Source organism: Tamandua tetradactyla, chromosome 1, assembly GCF_023851605.1.
Source record: "Tamandua tetradactyla isolate mTamTet1 chromosome 1, mTamTet1.pri, whole genome shotgun sequence".
In the NCBI taxonomy this organism is placed as follows: Eukaryota; Metazoa; Chordata; class Mammalia; order Pilosa; family Myrmecophagidae; genus Tamandua; species Tamandua tetradactyla.
Genome location: NC_135327.1, coordinates 70,558,882 through 70,575,829, shown reverse-complemented (window position 1 = coordinate 70,575,829; position 16,948 = coordinate 70,558,882). Strand labels below are relative to the sequence as shown.

Sequence of the window (16,948 nt, the reverse complement as noted above, 5' to 3'; positions counted from 1 at the left end):
CCCTTCTCTGCATGGGACATGACTCCCAGGGGTTTGGACCTTCTTGGCAACAAGGGACAGAGATCCTGGAATGAGCTGAGACTCAGCATCAAGGGACTGAGGAAAACCCTAGAATGAGCTGAGAATTAGCATCAAGGGATTGAAACTTCTCGACCAAAAGGGGGAAGAAGGAAATGAGACAAAGTGTCAATGGCTAAGAGATTCCAAACAAAGTCAAGAGGTTATCCTGGAGGTTAATCTTATGCATTAAGTAGACATCACCTTGTTGTTCAAGATGTAGTAGAGAGTCTGGAGGGAATTGCCTGAAAATGTAGTGCTGTGTTCCAGTAGCCATGTTTCTTGATGATGACTGAACAATGATATGGCTTTCACAATGAGACTCTGTGAATGTGAAAACCTTATGTCTGATGCTCCTTTTAGCTACTATATCAACAGAAGAGTAGAACATATGGAATAAAAATAAATAATAGGGGAAACAAATATTAAAATAAATTCAGTTTGAAATAGTGGTAAATGAAAGCGAGGGGTAAGGTGTATGGTATGTATAGTCTTTTTTTCTCTATTATCATTTTATTTCTTTTTCTGTTGTCTTTTTATTTCTTTTTCTAAATCGATGCAAATGTACTAAGAAATGATGAATATGCAACTATGTGATGATATTAAGAATTACTGATTGTATATGTAGAATGGAATGATATCTAAATGCTCTGTTTAATTTTTTTAATTAATAAAAAAAGTTTTTAAAAAAAAGAGCAGACACCACAGAGTTTAAACACCAATGATAACACATTAAAACATCAAAAATTCAAGGTTTCATAAAAGATTACAAGATACATGAAGAAACAAGAAGCAATGGTCCAAGCAAAGGAAAAGATGAAAGCATTAGAAACCATCAATGAAGAGGACCAGACCCAAAACACACCAGAAAAAGACTTTTAAAAACTTGCCCTAAATATGCTCAAAGACTGAAAGGAAAACATGAACAAAAAACTAAAGGAAAATGATAGGAGAGCACAAAGAAAATGTCAATAGAGGGATAGAAATTGTGAAAAAGATCAAACAGACTGAAGATTATAGTATCAGAAATTAAAAATTCCCTAGAGGGATTCAACAGCAGATTAGATTGGCAAAAAAAATAACCAGTGCACTTGAAGATAAGACATTTGAAATTTTCCAGTTGGGACAGCATCAAATATCAATGGAGGCATTATAGTCATCCCACAAAGAGAAGATAGAAAAGGGGCAGAGAGAATATTCAAGGAAATAATGGCTAAAAATTTTTCACATTGAATGAAAGATATGAACATATACATCCAAGATGCTCAACTAGCTCCAAACAGGATAAATCCATACAGACCCATACCACAGTATATTACAATCAAAATGTTGTCTGCCAAAGATAAAGAGAATTCTGAAAACCATAATAGAGAAGTAATGTGTCACATACAAGGGAGTCTTGATAAGACTAACCACTGATTTCTTATCGGAAATCATGGAGGAAAGAAGACAATGGGATGAAATATTTAGAGACCTGACCCCCAAAATTGTCAACTAATAATCCTGTTATCTGGCAAGACTACCTTTAAAAGGTAAGGGAGAGATTAAGACATTACAAGATAAACAAAAGCTGAGGGAACTCATCACCACTAGGCCAGCCCTAAAAGGGAAGCTAAAGAGAATTCTTCAGATTGAAATGAAAGGACAATAGATAATAGATGAAAGCCACGTGAAGAAATGGAGGTCTCTGATAAGGGGAACAACACTAGGAAATATCAATGCTAGGACTATTGTATTTTGGGGTGTAACTCCACTTTTTACTTCATACAGGATATGAAAGAAAAATGCATAAAATGTAATAAATAATCAGTGGTTTGTGACTAAAATGTATAAGCATAATTTGTGACAAGAGCTACATAAAGGTGGGGGATGTAAAACAAAAATAGTTTGTACTGTTAAAGCTAAGTTGGTATCAAAGCAAAATAACTTGTTATAGATTAAAGGCATTAAATTTATGCACAATAGCAACTACAAAGAAAGCACCAGCAAATATACAAGCTCATAGAGAGAGAGATTACAGATCAAGTTGACAGGGGTGGGAGGGGGAATAAGGAGTTAATTCATAATGAATAAAGTTTTTCTGTGTGGAGAGATAGGAAAGTTTTCGGATGGAAGGTGGTAAAGTTACTATAACATTATAAATGTGATTAATCTCATTGAATGGTATGCTTGGGAGTGATTGAGATGGAAAAGCTTATGTTTTTTATATGTTCCCACAATAAAAATTTTTAATAAAAAGAAATAAATTGCAGCTAAAGAGACAGTGACAATTAAATGCAATTCATGATCCTGGATATTATCTAACAAGGGAGGAGAAGAGGCTCAAAAGGACATTATCAGGACATATGAAAAAATTAAACTATAGCCCATAAGCTTTATATTAATGTTAACATTCTTGAATCACATAGCTACGTTTAAGGTGGTTACATAAGTGAATATCCTTGGTCCTAGAAAACGTATATGGCAGTATTAATGTTCAAGGAGGTTAAAGAACCTCTACGTAGGAGGTCAAAAAATGAATAAACAGAAAAATAAACAGAAAAGAATAGATAGATATAGATAGGTAGATATAGACATGTACGTATCTACATACATACATGCATGCACTCATACACACATACAGAGAAAGAATGCTATGGCAAATGGTGTAAAATGCTAATTGGTGGATTTTGGCATTTGGTAGAATAGGGGTTGGAGTTCTCCTTTGGAGTTTGTATTATTTATGTAACTATCCTGTACATTGACAGTATTTCAGAATAAAAAGTTTAAAAAAATCTAGCCAATCAAATCGAGCAATATATAAAAAAGATTATACACCATTACTAAATTAAATTTATCCCAGGAATGTAAGGCTGTTTAAATGTCTGAAAAACAACTAATATAATCAATCAATAAATAAAGGATAAAAACATAATCATCCCACCAGAGACAGAGAAAAACATCTGACAAAATTCAACACTATTGCATGATAGAAATAAGCAGCATGTTTTGCTGCATATACAATATACAATATGTGGTGCTGAATATAAGGAAAACATATAGATCAATGGAGTACAACTAAGAATCCAGAAATAAACTCTTATTTTTGCGGTTAAATGATTTTCAATAATGGTGCAATGTCAATTAAATGGGAGCATTCTAACAAATCATGCTGGGCAAAATGGATATCAACAAGCAAAAGAGTGAAGCTGGACTCCTACCTTACTCAACATACAAAAATAAACTCAAAATGGATCAAAGATCTTAATTATAAGAGTTAAAGTGATAAACTCTTAGAAGGAAGCATAAACATAAATCATCAAGGCCTTGGATTAAGCAATGGTTTCTAGATATGATAACAACAGCACAGGCAAAAAAAAAATTTTGAATAGATAAATTGGACATCATCAAAATTATAATACTTTTATGCTTCAAATTTCATCATCAGGAAAGTGAAAAGACAACCTATAAAATGTGAAAAAGGAATTTGCAATCATATATCTGATAATAAACAGATCTGGAATATGTAAAGAACTGTTATAACCCAGTAATAAAAAGACAGCCCAATTTATAATATTAGTTAAGGATATTATTAGATATTATTCCAAAGAAAATATAAAGATGGCCCGTAAGCACATGAATAGGTCTTCAGTATCTTTAGCCTTCAGGGAAATGCAAATCAAAACCACAGTGAGATGCAACTTCACATCAACTGGGTTATCTATTTCAAAAATACAGGTGTGGGCAAGGACATGAATTGGAAATTGGAAAACTCAAGCATTGCTAGGTGGAATGTACAACTGGAAAACTCACACATTGCTAAGTGCAAGGTACAATGGCGCAGCCACTTCGATAGACAGTCTGACAGTTCCTCAAATGGTTAAACATAAAGTTACCATATGACCCGACAAATTTACCTTCGTATAAATCCAAGATAAAATATACATCCACACAAAAACTTGTGCACAAATATGAATAGCAGCATTATTCATTATAGCCAAAAAACTGAAAATAATCCATAGGTCCATGAGCTGATGAACGAATAGAAAAAAATGTGTTTTGTTTATACCTATATAATGGAATATAATTTGGCAATAAAAAGAAATGGAGGATAGATACATGGTATGGAATGGATAAACCCTGAAAATACTATGCTAAGCAAAAGAAACCAGCCACAAGGACAGCTTATTTTATGATTCCATTTATATGAGACATCCAGAACCAGCTAATATATACAGGCAGAAAGTAGATTAGAGATTTCATCTGCTAAAGAGGTGAATGCTAAGTGGCGAGGGATTTCTTTTTGGTTTAATGAAGACATTCTCAAATTGATTGTGATGATGAATGCACAATTTTGTGAATAAAATAAAAGTCAGTGAATTGTTCACTTTAAATGGGTTCATTGTGTGGTTGTGAATTATATCTCAATAAAGCTGTTAAAAAGAAAAGGAAAATATGCTCAACATAATTAAATCATTAAAGAAATGCACATTAAAACCAACATGACAAACTACTATATACTCATTATAACAGCTAAAATATATATTTTTAAATAACTGACAATTCCAAGTGTGGTAAAGGAAGCAAAGCTACGGAAACTTTGCTACATTGCTGGTGAAAATGCCATTTAGCAAACATCTATTATAAACATTACAACATATTTAATCTTACTTATTTATTCATAGGACTGAGTCCCTGATGGACTGAATGAAGACACAGATTTATTACATGCCACTTCCCTAGAACTCAGCTTGATGAGTTGTTCATAAAAATGTGAGGAACAGGATTGAATCAGAGTTGCAGTCATGCACGTAGAAATGAAATCTGGATTCTGCCTGATTGTTACTACATGGCATGGAGGCCCACATATGAAACCTAGAACCACAATTCCATTCTGAGTCGACAGAAGGTCTATGAAGGCAAGACCCAAATCTAGTTTATTTTCACCACCTAAGTCTATTATCAGGCAATGTTTCTACACACGATAGGCATGCAATGGCTATAGGCTGGATTGGTTTGTTTGTGAGGAAGGCAAAAGGAAAGAAACTGTTTTCATTCCCCTAACTTTATATACTAAGAAACCTCTTATATGATGAGAAATTAAGTTCTGAAAAAAAGAGAAAGCTGTTCTACAAACAGTTATTCATTTAAAGCAGGACAAAACCAAAAGCTTCCTGTCTCTTTGCTGCATACTTTCTACCAGCTTACCGCCCTTCCTCCCTCCAATCTCTTTCAATTCATCTTTTAAAACAAGGAGTTTTGAATGAAGGATGGAAAGATGGTCCCTGGAGCAGAAATGTACTCACAGTAGGCAGGTGGAGTTCCTAGAGTCTTGTGGTACTGCAGCTCTACATCCGTCCCTGCTGCAAAGGATTTCTTTGGGGAATCTTGCAAAAGCATCAGAAACACCTTTTTGAGAGTGAAAAAGAGCTCCATTTTATTTTATGTTCCTTTCCACATTTTATTCCTTTTCTTTTGCCTCCCTATTACCCAACTAGGTCACTATAATGACATACACCAAACACACAGAGTCTTTCATTCAGTCATTCATTTCATTGGCATAGTTCTAAGGCCACCTGGTTCTAGACAAGCTGTTAGGTGGCTCATAGGGTGCAAATGAGTGAGAACATGAACCTTGGGAGACTTATTCTCTGGCAGACGCAGACTACATCCACAACCAAAAGAGGGGCCAGTAATACAGAGTATCCAGCTCAACTCAAATCTGTGAATCACTGTAATAGCACCTTCAATATTAAAAGATGAATTAGATATTAAACTTATGATGCTCAGAATTTATTTAGGGTGGGTGGAATTTCATGTATTAAAATCCCCATTGAATACATGTTCTCCATGTGCTTTAATGTACTAGGTCATCTAAAGCAACTAGTTAAGTAACTGGCTAAAAGTCACTATTTATTTAGTGCTGGCAGCAAAATCCAACTTCAATTTACTCAAATCCAGAGACAGAGCCCTGAATCAGCATGAGTGAGATGAAGAAGGTGAGCAAACCAAGACAAAGGGAGATGGAGGGATTTGTCATGGAGATATGAGAGCATTGCTAAAATAAACACCTGGCAGAGAGCAAGGAGAGGGAGCAATTTGACTCATGCAAAAAAGTAAAGAGCCCAACCCCTTTACTTGGCAGCAGAGCACAGCGGGGGGTGCTGGTTTCTGAGTGTTGAAACCACACACTGGGCTAGCTCGGCAAGTACAGGACCTGACCTTGCTGGGATTTGATGCCTTAACTGTCAGACAGGGATGACAATAGTAATAGCTGAAGTTCAAACAAAAATGGATGCAATATGCTTGGCAAAGAGTCTGGAAGCCTTCATAAACTTTTTAATTAAGTTGTTAATTAATATATTTAGCTAAGATGTAGGGAATGTCTGGTATGAGCCATGCACCAAGGTAGGCATCACACATGGCCAGGCTTCCCTTCAGCAGATTCAGCCATGCATTGTGCTTCTGTTCACCCCCTGCTTTTTGCAGACATCCACAGAGACCTGGGGCTCTGGCTCTAGCCCCTCAGTAAGCTCCTCCCATTGGATCCATCTAATTGTCCACCCAGCTGATATTTTATATTTGACATGTCCAAATTAAGCACTCCCAAGTCAGCAATCTCTCCTGACTTCTTATTCTTGTAAACAGCATCAGCATTGCTATTCTCTTTACTTCCCTTAAATTTAAAGAAAAAGGTGCTGACTGTCTGTAGGTATTTTTGAGGAGCCTACAGAGGATGGCAATGAGAGGGTGTGCTGGTTTGAAAGTATTATGTACCCCAGAAAAGTCGTTTTAATTCTGGTCCAATCTTGTAAGGGTAACCATTTCTTTTCATCCTGACTAAATACTGTAGGTTGGAAACTTTCCATGAATTATCTCCATGGAGATGTGACACACCCAATTGTGGGTGTGACTTATGATTAGATGGAGATGTGACTCCACCCATTCCAGGTGGGTCTTGATTAGTTTACTGGAATCCCTCCCTTGAATTAAATATTTAGAGAGAGCCAAATATTTGGAGAGAAATGAGAGAAATAATAGAAGGCTCAGAAACAACAGAGCCAACAGAAGCTTAAGAACAGAGCTGACACAGATGGTGACACTTGGAGAACAAAGACACAGACATTTGAGCTTGGAGCCCAGCAGACATCACCATGAGATGTTAAGCAAGCCAGGAGTAGGAGAGAGCCAAAGGAAGCTAAGAGATGAAAGTCAGCCCCGGGGAAGTAAAGTGAGGAACCCCCACAGGAACAGAAGATGAAAGCAATGGACCCCAGGAGCAAGGGACAAGCAGATGCCAGCCATGTGACTTTCCAGCTGACAGAGGTGTTCCTGACCCATCAGCCTCCCTTGAATTAAGATATCTTTCCCTGGATGCCTTAGTGTGGAAATTTTCATAGGCTTGGAACTGTAAACTCGTAACTTAATAAATTCCCTTTTTAAAAGCCATTCCATTTCTGGTATATTGCATTCTGGCAGCTTACAAACTAAAACAGAGGCATGAGAAAGAAGCAAGCAGTATGCCAGCAAGACTGGAGCAGGAGGCACGCGGAGGCTCACAGTCACGCTTCCATGTCCCTTTTCTCTGTGTGTGGTTAATTAGTTTGGGAAGGAATCCTATAGAGAGAAATCAGCATCTTCAGCACTGGTGAAGGGTCAGAATCTTCCCCTTTAGTTTAGCTGCAGTTAACTTTATTCTAAAGATACCCCTTTACTGACTACCAGCAAAACCCCAAGGAAGAGCTGCCACCCTCACTACTCGTACAGAAAATAATAAATAAGAAGAACATTTCTGAATCCATGCCAGCTGTGTGGCCTTGGACAAATTGTTTTACCTCTCTGTGACTGGGGAGAACTTGACTGGGACAAGTTGAGTGTGAGATTATCAGCTGGATGAACTGTTAATCTTATTGGGTGTTAAATGATATAATAATGAAAACACATACAATAGGAATGTGACAAATATTAAATGCAATTATATATATATACACACACACACACACACATATAGATAGAGAGAGAGTGATGAGAACAGGGCCTGCCACATAAGGAAGCTCACAATTTTTGGCCATAAAAGAAGCTGGAGGAGGACTAAGCATAGTAGGATGTGCATGGTATGGTACATCATTTAATTCTCAAAACTACCCAGTGAAATAAATACAATTATTCATACTTAAGATGAGGTCACCAAGGCCTAGAGCAAGATGTGCATTTATTAGGAGTGACATTAGAAACAATAGAAATAGTGAGTCCGGAATTACTGAAGACTTTCCTTAGTATCTTATTCTAAATGGAATTCTCATTTAATATTCAAACATAATTGTGGATTATATAATGCAAATCTAAATAATAAGGGGTTTATTTAAAAGAAAATACTTTTCTTCCTTCTTTCGTAACAAATTCATGCATGTATGTGTGCCTGTGTGTGTGTGCGTGTGTGTGTACAGGAGGAAAATAAAATAGGATAAGGGCAGAGCGTGTGCCCTCTAGACTCTCACACATCACAAGGGATACAATCAACTACAATATAACACAGTGCTCCGTTGCACTAAATACCAGGGTACAATTTGTCTGAAATTCTCCAAGTTGATACACAAAAAGAAAACGGCCAAGTCTAAGGCAATGAGCAAATTGTGAACGCCATCTAGTGTCCTATCACCTTAACTGCAAGCACGCAGTCCCAGGAAGCTCTGAGAGTACGAGAAGATGGCAATGTAGTCCAATGAACAGGAAAGGGCCATAAAAGTCACATTTTTCAAAAGCAATATAACACTGACAGCTGTGGTTGAGGGTTTGGGTTCTCAAGGATGAGCATCACTTTTGTCATTCTGGGCTGTAATTTCCATGATAAATGGAAGCAACCAGAGAGGAGTCCTAAAGCACACGTCATCAAATATGTTGTGGAACCAAATGCACTGGAAGCAGCCCAAGCTTCTCAGGTCAAAGGATGACCAAATTAGGATTGACCAAACTGCTCCTATTGATTTGTATTACTGATGCCTTTAATAAAAGCAAATGTAAAGGAAAGTTACTAACATTCCAGTTTAGAAAATGGAATTTCCATATGTTAGTTTTAATACACTCTTTATTATTCCATACATATTTTCTAGCACAACTTTAAATCAGCATTTGTAATTGAAAGCTAAATCTTCACAATATTTTCGGATAACTGAAATGAGGGAAACTTATACATTGCTTCATTTGGGCAATTATTAGAAAACACAAAATACTGTAAAAAATTCTTATTATAGATAAGATTATGAAAGACCTGCTCAACACACATAAACAGCCCTTCAAAAGCATCTAACATCTCAGCTACACTCCCTGCAGTTTTAGAAGAATGTCGTTCTGTGCATTTTTTGAATGTAGATATCAAATGACATTATACAGGGCCTTCTCCTTGCTCAGTTGTTTTCTATCCCTCCTAATGAATAGAAGCTACATGCCAATCCACATGCACCAAGTAGGACCCACACCAAGCCTCTTCTATATAAAAGTACGAGAAAGTCTTTCACATATCTAATATTTTCTAATGCACTGGAAGCAGCTCAAGCTTCTTAGGTCAAAGGACGAACAAATCAGGATTGGCCAAACTGCTCCTATTAATTTTTATGTAAATTCATCCTACAAAATGCACAAAAATGAAATTAAAATGATAAAATCTAACCTCAAGCACACTGAGTAGCATGAAAATAATTTATATTTTCACAAAACTATGGATTTAAATGTGATGCCTATGGCACATTTGAGCTCTTTCCAAGCAGCAATAAATTCAATAGTTCTAGGATTCTTCATTTGGGGATTTATGTCTTCTTAATATAAAACAGCTTCAGGATCTAAACAGCTTCAGGATCCAAATTTACGACAGCCTAATGTCCCATAAATGTTGACTGTCCTATCAATCCCTCAGCCTGGAGTGCTAGGACCCAGCTAACTCAGCTCTCCATGTAAAATGGCATTGCCAAAGTAATGTCAGACCCCAGACTTGGCCTCTATTTAACGTGTCAGTTTGATGAAACATGTCCTCAGGATGATGGGTGCAAGGTGCCTTTTTGATTAGATGCCATAGAAATTTATGAAGTTTGCCAGACCTCTGTAAGAGAATATCGATATAGTCCAGCTGGGTGATAGTATTACCAAACAGAAGAATCTCTAAACATTGGCCAACATGTAACATATACTGCATTTCTGTTAGTTTTCCAAAAGTGACTGGACTTTAAGAAGCAGAAGATTAAACCATGTGGAGAGCTTAGATGACAAAGAATTTGACAGATATTGGCCAGTTCCTCTCAGAAGTCAAGACTCTGCAGAGTTGTTGTCTGACGTTCTAGTTTGCTAGCTGCCAGAACGCAATATACCAGAAACAGAAGGCTTTTAAAAAGGGGAATTTAATAAGTTGCATGTTAGCAGTTTGTAGGCCATAGAAATGTCCCAATTAAAGCAAATCTATAGAAATGTTCAATCTAAGGCATTCGGGGAAAGATACCTTGATTCAAGAAGGCCAGTGAAGTTCAGGGTTTCTCTGTTAAGTGGAAAGGCACATGGTGAACATGGTCAAGGTTTCTCTCTTGGCTGGAAAGGCACATGGCGAACACAGAGTTATCTGCTAGCTTTCTCTCCAGCTTCCCGGGAGGCATCTATCATCTTCATGTCCAAAAGTCGCTGACCGGTGGACTCCCTGCTTTGTGGTATTGCAGTGTTCTCTGGTTTCTCACATTCTGGTGGCTTTCACTCTTGTTGTTCTCTTGCTTTTTCCAAAGTTCTTCTTCTTTTAAAGGATCCCAGTAAAACCAATCAAGACCCACCTGGAATGGTGGAGATGTCTCCACCCACACATGATTGAGTCACATCTCCATGTAGATAAGCTAATTAAAGTTTCCAACATACAGTACTGAATCGGGATTAGAAGAAATGGCTGCCTTTTCTAAAAGGGCATTAGGATTAAAACATGGCTTTTCTAAAGGACATACATCTTTTCAAACCAGCACATCTGATATGTCACTCAGTGCATTCAACATAACCTTTTATTTTATAGGAATTTGTGTGTATTCATTAGCTATTGCTGTTGTAACAAATAACCACAAATTTAGTGGTTTAAATAACACAAATTTATTCTCTCAGTGTTCTCAAGGTCAGATGTCTGAAATCAGTTTTCGTGGGCTAAAAGGTCAAGGTATTAGTCGAGCTGGTTTCTTCTTGAGGTCCTAGGGGAGAATTTGCCTCTTTTTCTTCCTGAGCTTCTAGAAGATGTGTGTATCCCTTGGCTTATGGTCCCTTTCTCCAACTTCAAAGCCCAACACTCCAATATCTGCCTCCATCATTGCATTGCCTTGTCCTCTGCCTGACCTTCCTGCATCCCTCTTATAAGAATCCCTATGATGTTCCAGGATAATCTTTCCAATGCAGGGACTCTTTCTGGTAAGATATACAGATTTCAGGAATTAGGGTGTTGATATCTTTGAAGGGTCATTATTCAGCTTGCCGTAGAACTAGTACACCATCTTTACATCTTTGAAACAATGGCTGTTGAAACAGTAAAAGTCAGAAGGTAGAGTGAAAAATCTGGGAGTCTAACACAATTAAATTCCAATTTCTGACTTTGGGCAACTCGTTTACCTTTCTCAGATTCAGTCTTCAGTCTCATAATCTGTTCAATGGAGGGAATTACATGAAATTCCTAGAGTTTCTGTGAACATTAATTTAGATAAGGCACACATAAAAAAAAAAACTTAACTATAGGTCAAGGATGGGATCTATGCTATCTCTTTTAAACAGAACATGCATAAAGATGGGCTACAGCAACTGCCTGGAGAGACTGATAGTATCATCAGTATTTATATTGTTTCAGGCCATCACAAATGTTTCAACACTGAAGCTGTTTTGAATTAAGAAGGCTTATGTACCAAAATTAAGAATCTCCAAACTGTTGAATTCACTGCTTCTTGAAAAGAAAGAGCAGGACTGTCATAGGCATGGCATTTACAATAGGTTCTCAAAAGAATCAAGTCCTGTTCCCATCTCCCCCTTCTTCTCACTTCCCCTCCCTCTTTCCTTCTTTTTTTCTACTTAGGTAAGCCCAAGTGGAGCAGGAAGACGGTTTGCTATCATCCAGGGCAAGCATGAAGAAGGCATCAGATTAGGGCTTGGGGCCAGTGTTGACAGGGTTTGGTAGTAGGGCAGCAGCCCTGTGAGGTTAGGGTCATACAAAGAGAACATCCGCAGAGTGGCAGCCTAGCTGCCTTGGGATATTAGCTACATACAGGAGGATGGAGAGAATAAATTAATAAATTGAAATTAACGCAAACTGAGTTGTTCACTCTCTTGAAAGGGGTATACAAATATGGAAAGAGAAGAAGCTAGATGAACCTCTGTGTTATTAGATTGGAACTGGAGATTCCATTTGGAGTTGAGCTCATGCTTTTCTTTCTATAGACAGATAGAGAAATATAGATGCAAATCTCTAGCTCTGTCCATTGAAAGGAGCTGAAAGCAACAGCATCACAACGGCCATAAGCACACCTCATAACCAGAACTTCTTGGAGAAATGGCTGATTCCAGGGCTGAGGTTAAGAAAGTACAAGGCAATTCTGGAGTATATATCTTGTTATATAAGAAAGTAACAAAATGCACAAAAAATTTCGGGAGCATGTCAAAAAGATACAGAAGCCAGCTCAAAGAAGCTCCCACTGGTGATATCTGGTACAATTTCAGCATCAAAATATATAGTGATCATAAAGGATTATAACTCATTAGAAAAAGCCATGTGTCACTCTGACATAAATAAATAAAAGGGGTGAAGAGAAAGTTCTTCCTTACTGCAGAATGTCAGCTAAAAAAATACAGAATGAATGACAGAAATAGAGAAATCACCATTTGGCATTCATCACAGCAAGAATTACTTCAGGCAAGAAACATCAAAGAGTGCTGAAACTAGTGGGTGAACGTGTGATAAGGAATGGGAATATACAGAGTCTTTAACTACACCCTCAAAAAGCAATTAATAATAGAGTGCATGGGTGGTTCTGTGGTAGAATTCTCACTTTTCATGTGGTAGGCCCAGGTTCGGTTGCTGGACCATCTACCCCCCAAAAAAAGACAATTGACAATAAAGAGACAAGGAAAATCAACTGTAGAGTGGAATAACCTGGCAGATGCCATTTGAACTGAGTGGTCAAAATCTTCACCAACAATAATGGAACAAATCAGTATGATCTATCTATTACCTTGTAGGAAGCAGTAAGAACACAGCAACCCTTTTTATAACATCCCAGCTGAAAATGTAGAATCTAATCTAATCATGAAGAAACATGGAACAAATCCATATAGAGGTTCAGTGTACAAAACAAGGGGTCTGTAATCTTCAAATATGTCAAGTCATGAAAGCCAAGGACAAACTGAGGAATTCTTGTAGACTAAAGAGATACAAAAGACATGCAACTGAGGGCAACTCATCACCTTGGATTAGATCCTTTTTTGTGTGTGTGTGTGCTGTATGGCAGGGTCACATTTCATTATTTTTTCCACCTGAGTATCCCATGGCAGCACCATTTGTTGAATTTGTTTGTTTGTTTGTTTTGCTTGTGGTTTTTTAGGAAGTGTGTGGACCGGGAATCAAACCTGGGTCTCCCACATGGCAGGTGAGAATTCTGCCACTGAATTACTCCTGCAACCCCCTGGATCCTTTTGATACTAAAAACATGGTTGGGACAACTGATGGAACATGACAAGGAAAAGACTATTTAGGAGTTCTTTGTCTTTGAAATAGTTTTCACAATAAAAAGTAAAAAAGTCAGATCCTTAGTTTGACTCTGAACTTGAGATTTTCTCACCCAAAACCCATCATGCTTTACCTCTGTAGAATGGGGGAATACGTTCACGGACTCAAGGAACTGCCATTCAGAACTCTCTTAACAGAGGTACAAAGGAAATCCATTAAACAACATTCAGTAAGCTGGATGGGAAGAAAGCACCCACCTCACAAAAAATCTAGAATGTTTACAATATTACTAAGAGCTTCAAAACTATTGAAAATTCACTGCTAATATTCACTGAGTTTGTATCACACCAGAAGATTATGTCTGGGCTTCAAAGATTGCTGCAAATGTACTTCATGTGCACAGCAAATCTCTCTAGCTTGCCTTGGACCCCAACCCCACCCAAAATAACATCAATCCTTGCTTGCATCTTCCTCAGATCCAAGCTTTAAAGTAGGCAGTGTGAGCGACCACCATAAAACTAGTAAATTTTAAATCTCAACCTCAACATCTTGGTGATATATCCAGAATGTATCAGTTACAAGAGATTTACAGCAGTTTAAAATGAAACCTGCTTTCTCGCTACAGAATCAGGAAAGCTAATTGGCAGGCCCTCCTCACCTACTGTAAAGTCATCAGGCAAAATGCAGACAGACAAAGAAAAACAGCATGCATGGGGCACTAACAGCCATGTTAGCCTTGGATCAATGAAAGACACAAGGAAGGAAAATCAATGCCTGCCAAATTTGAAGAGATAAAATTGGTTCAGATAGGCATTTTATAGAATATGCCAAACAAAAGAAAGTTTTTTAAAGGCACTTAATCTTTTTCCAATTTAGAACAACTTTTTTAAACAGATCCACAGATACTATATTATATTTTGTTAAATCACACTTCTGAAATACATAAGATGTAATTCAGATTCTTTGTCTATGGATGCCCTTAAGATAGATGACTTCTTTTTTAGTTTAGCATTATGTGTGTGTGTGTGTGAGAGAGAGAGAGAGACAGAGAGAGAGAGAGAGATGGGAAGAGAGATGAAATATAATCAATCAATATTTATTTTAGCGCCTATTATGTGCAAACCATGTACTACATGAATAATACGTATAGTATTGCAAGAAATTGGAGAAACATGTATGAAATTTCTAATTCATATGCTGAGAGATGTGAAAGAGGAATACATCTCAGGAAAGGAAGCAAGAGATATCAAGGGGGAAATTATGGAAACATTATTTTAAAAAGTGTAAGGTGCAGTGAAGATAGCAAATAATCACATCACATATCAGAGAAAACTAAATCAGTAAATGTAAAGACCAGCTCAAGAAATTCTCCACAATGCAGAGGGTAATATTTAAGAACTGGACTTGTTGAACAGAAGGATGAGAAACAAAGGGGTGTTGCTGCCCTATCTCATTTAGCCCACATTCTGGGATTTCAAATCCACATGAATAACCTCTCTCCTACTTGTGCATTGGCTGAGCGCTCTGCGCTCCACCTCTGCCCATCCCTCCCTTCTCCAAAGTCATCAAGCCACCTCCTCCGTTGTTTCTAGCTCTCCTTGTTCTGGGGTAACTGATGACAAGGACATGAGACGGGGGTATGGCTAGTAATCTGGAAGAGTGACAGCAAGGGTGAATCCTAGAAAAAGAAAAGCATGCAAGTTACATGGAAGGATTGTTCTTTTACGAGGGAAATTGGAAGTGGTCATAGTCCCCTGACTCTGCATTTGTCAAAAGCCATAGGATGTACATTAAAAAAGAGTGGATTTCATTTCCAGTAATTCAAAAATTAAATATTTTTTTTAAGAAAAGACAGTAGGAAAGAAGAAGACTAGGAAATTCCAAAAGGAATACGAATGGGTAAAGTAAATATTTGGGAGAAGAGTTGTGAATCCTTAACAGAAATAGAAGTCATAAAATTAATTTTAGAAGTTATACTATAATGGAACATGTCCATTTTAAGATAAAGAATATAGTCTTAGAATATGCAACTGCAAGTGAATTTTGGATATAAATGGTAATAAAATAATAAGTTCTCACCTTGTGTAATATCCCACAGTTTCTAATCTGTAATCAGTATTATTATTTATTTGACCACCAACAAAACCTGCATGTGGGAGGATGGGAAAGATATTTCTCTTTTAGAGAGGAGAACTCTGAAGCCACAGCATACTTGATTTGTCAAGGCTCATCCTGACAGTAAGGAAGCTGAAATGTAAGCATCAATTTCTCCACCCTGAATCTCATGCTCCATCTCACTTAGACATATGGACTAAGGAGGAAAATTAGGCAATGAATCATGACATTATAAATATGAATGGAACACCGTGGGTTAATTTGGACTGCTGAAAAGGTTAAGTTGAAGAAACTTACAGGGACACAAATGTGTACAACGGTTTTGGGAATCAGTTAGTTCACAATATTTAGGTCTTAGGATTTGTGCTCTCGGACACAGTAATTGCACTACCAGGAATCCTGCCTAAGAAGATGATGGTGGAACTCTCTTTGTTTGCAGTGCTGATATTACCATACTGATAATAATGAAACCCCAGAAACGACTTAAGTATACTATATTGGGAAAGTAAGGAACTATGTGATGGAGCATTTTTATAGCAGAAATTATGTAGTCATTAAATTAATGATTATGCAAAACAAAGGAAACTGTTTAAGATCAATATTACTAACTGGATAACCAGTTTTTAAATTACATCTAAAATAAGATTGCAAATATCTAAAATTCTAGGCATGAATGGGCTGACAATATAGCAAATTATCAACAGGCCCAAATTTTCCAGCAGGAATCAGAAGAAGTTGATGGAAATGGGATCTAAGGAGAGGCTGGGCAGCAGGCTGGTGAGATGAGGAAGCAAAATCCAGAAGACCAGGCGGAGTCTCAGTCAGAGGTGGGTGGAAAGAGATAGTGGGTGGGGAGGTCCCAGGCCTCGGTCAGGTGCACTTGAGTTTGCAGCTCTGAGGAGAAAGTCTTCCACCCTCTGCCTGCACCCAGCCCCTCAGCCCTGGGAGACCACTCACCAGCGCCCATTCCGGTCCATCTCAGGCAAAAATCACTTTCAAATTGAAGGAAATAATGCCTGCCTAGGTTTCAGGTACCATGAGAAGGAGTTTCTTCACATTTTTTTTAGTTGTATCAAAGGC

At 37.5% G+C, this 16,948-nt stretch overlaps 1 protein-coding gene across 1 annotated transcript in view; it reads right to left on the bottom strand.

The window, feature by feature from the left end:
* ABCA13 (ATP binding cassette subfamily A member 13) overlaps window positions 1–16,948 on the bottom strand; it is a 442,652-nt gene that overhangs the window by 187,922 nt on the left and 237,782 nt on the right. Inside the window, 1 exon segment of the mRNA XM_077118896.1 lies at window positions 5,343–5,445. Within this exon segment, the coding sequence (XP_076975011.1) occupies window positions 5,343–5,445 (103 nt within the window).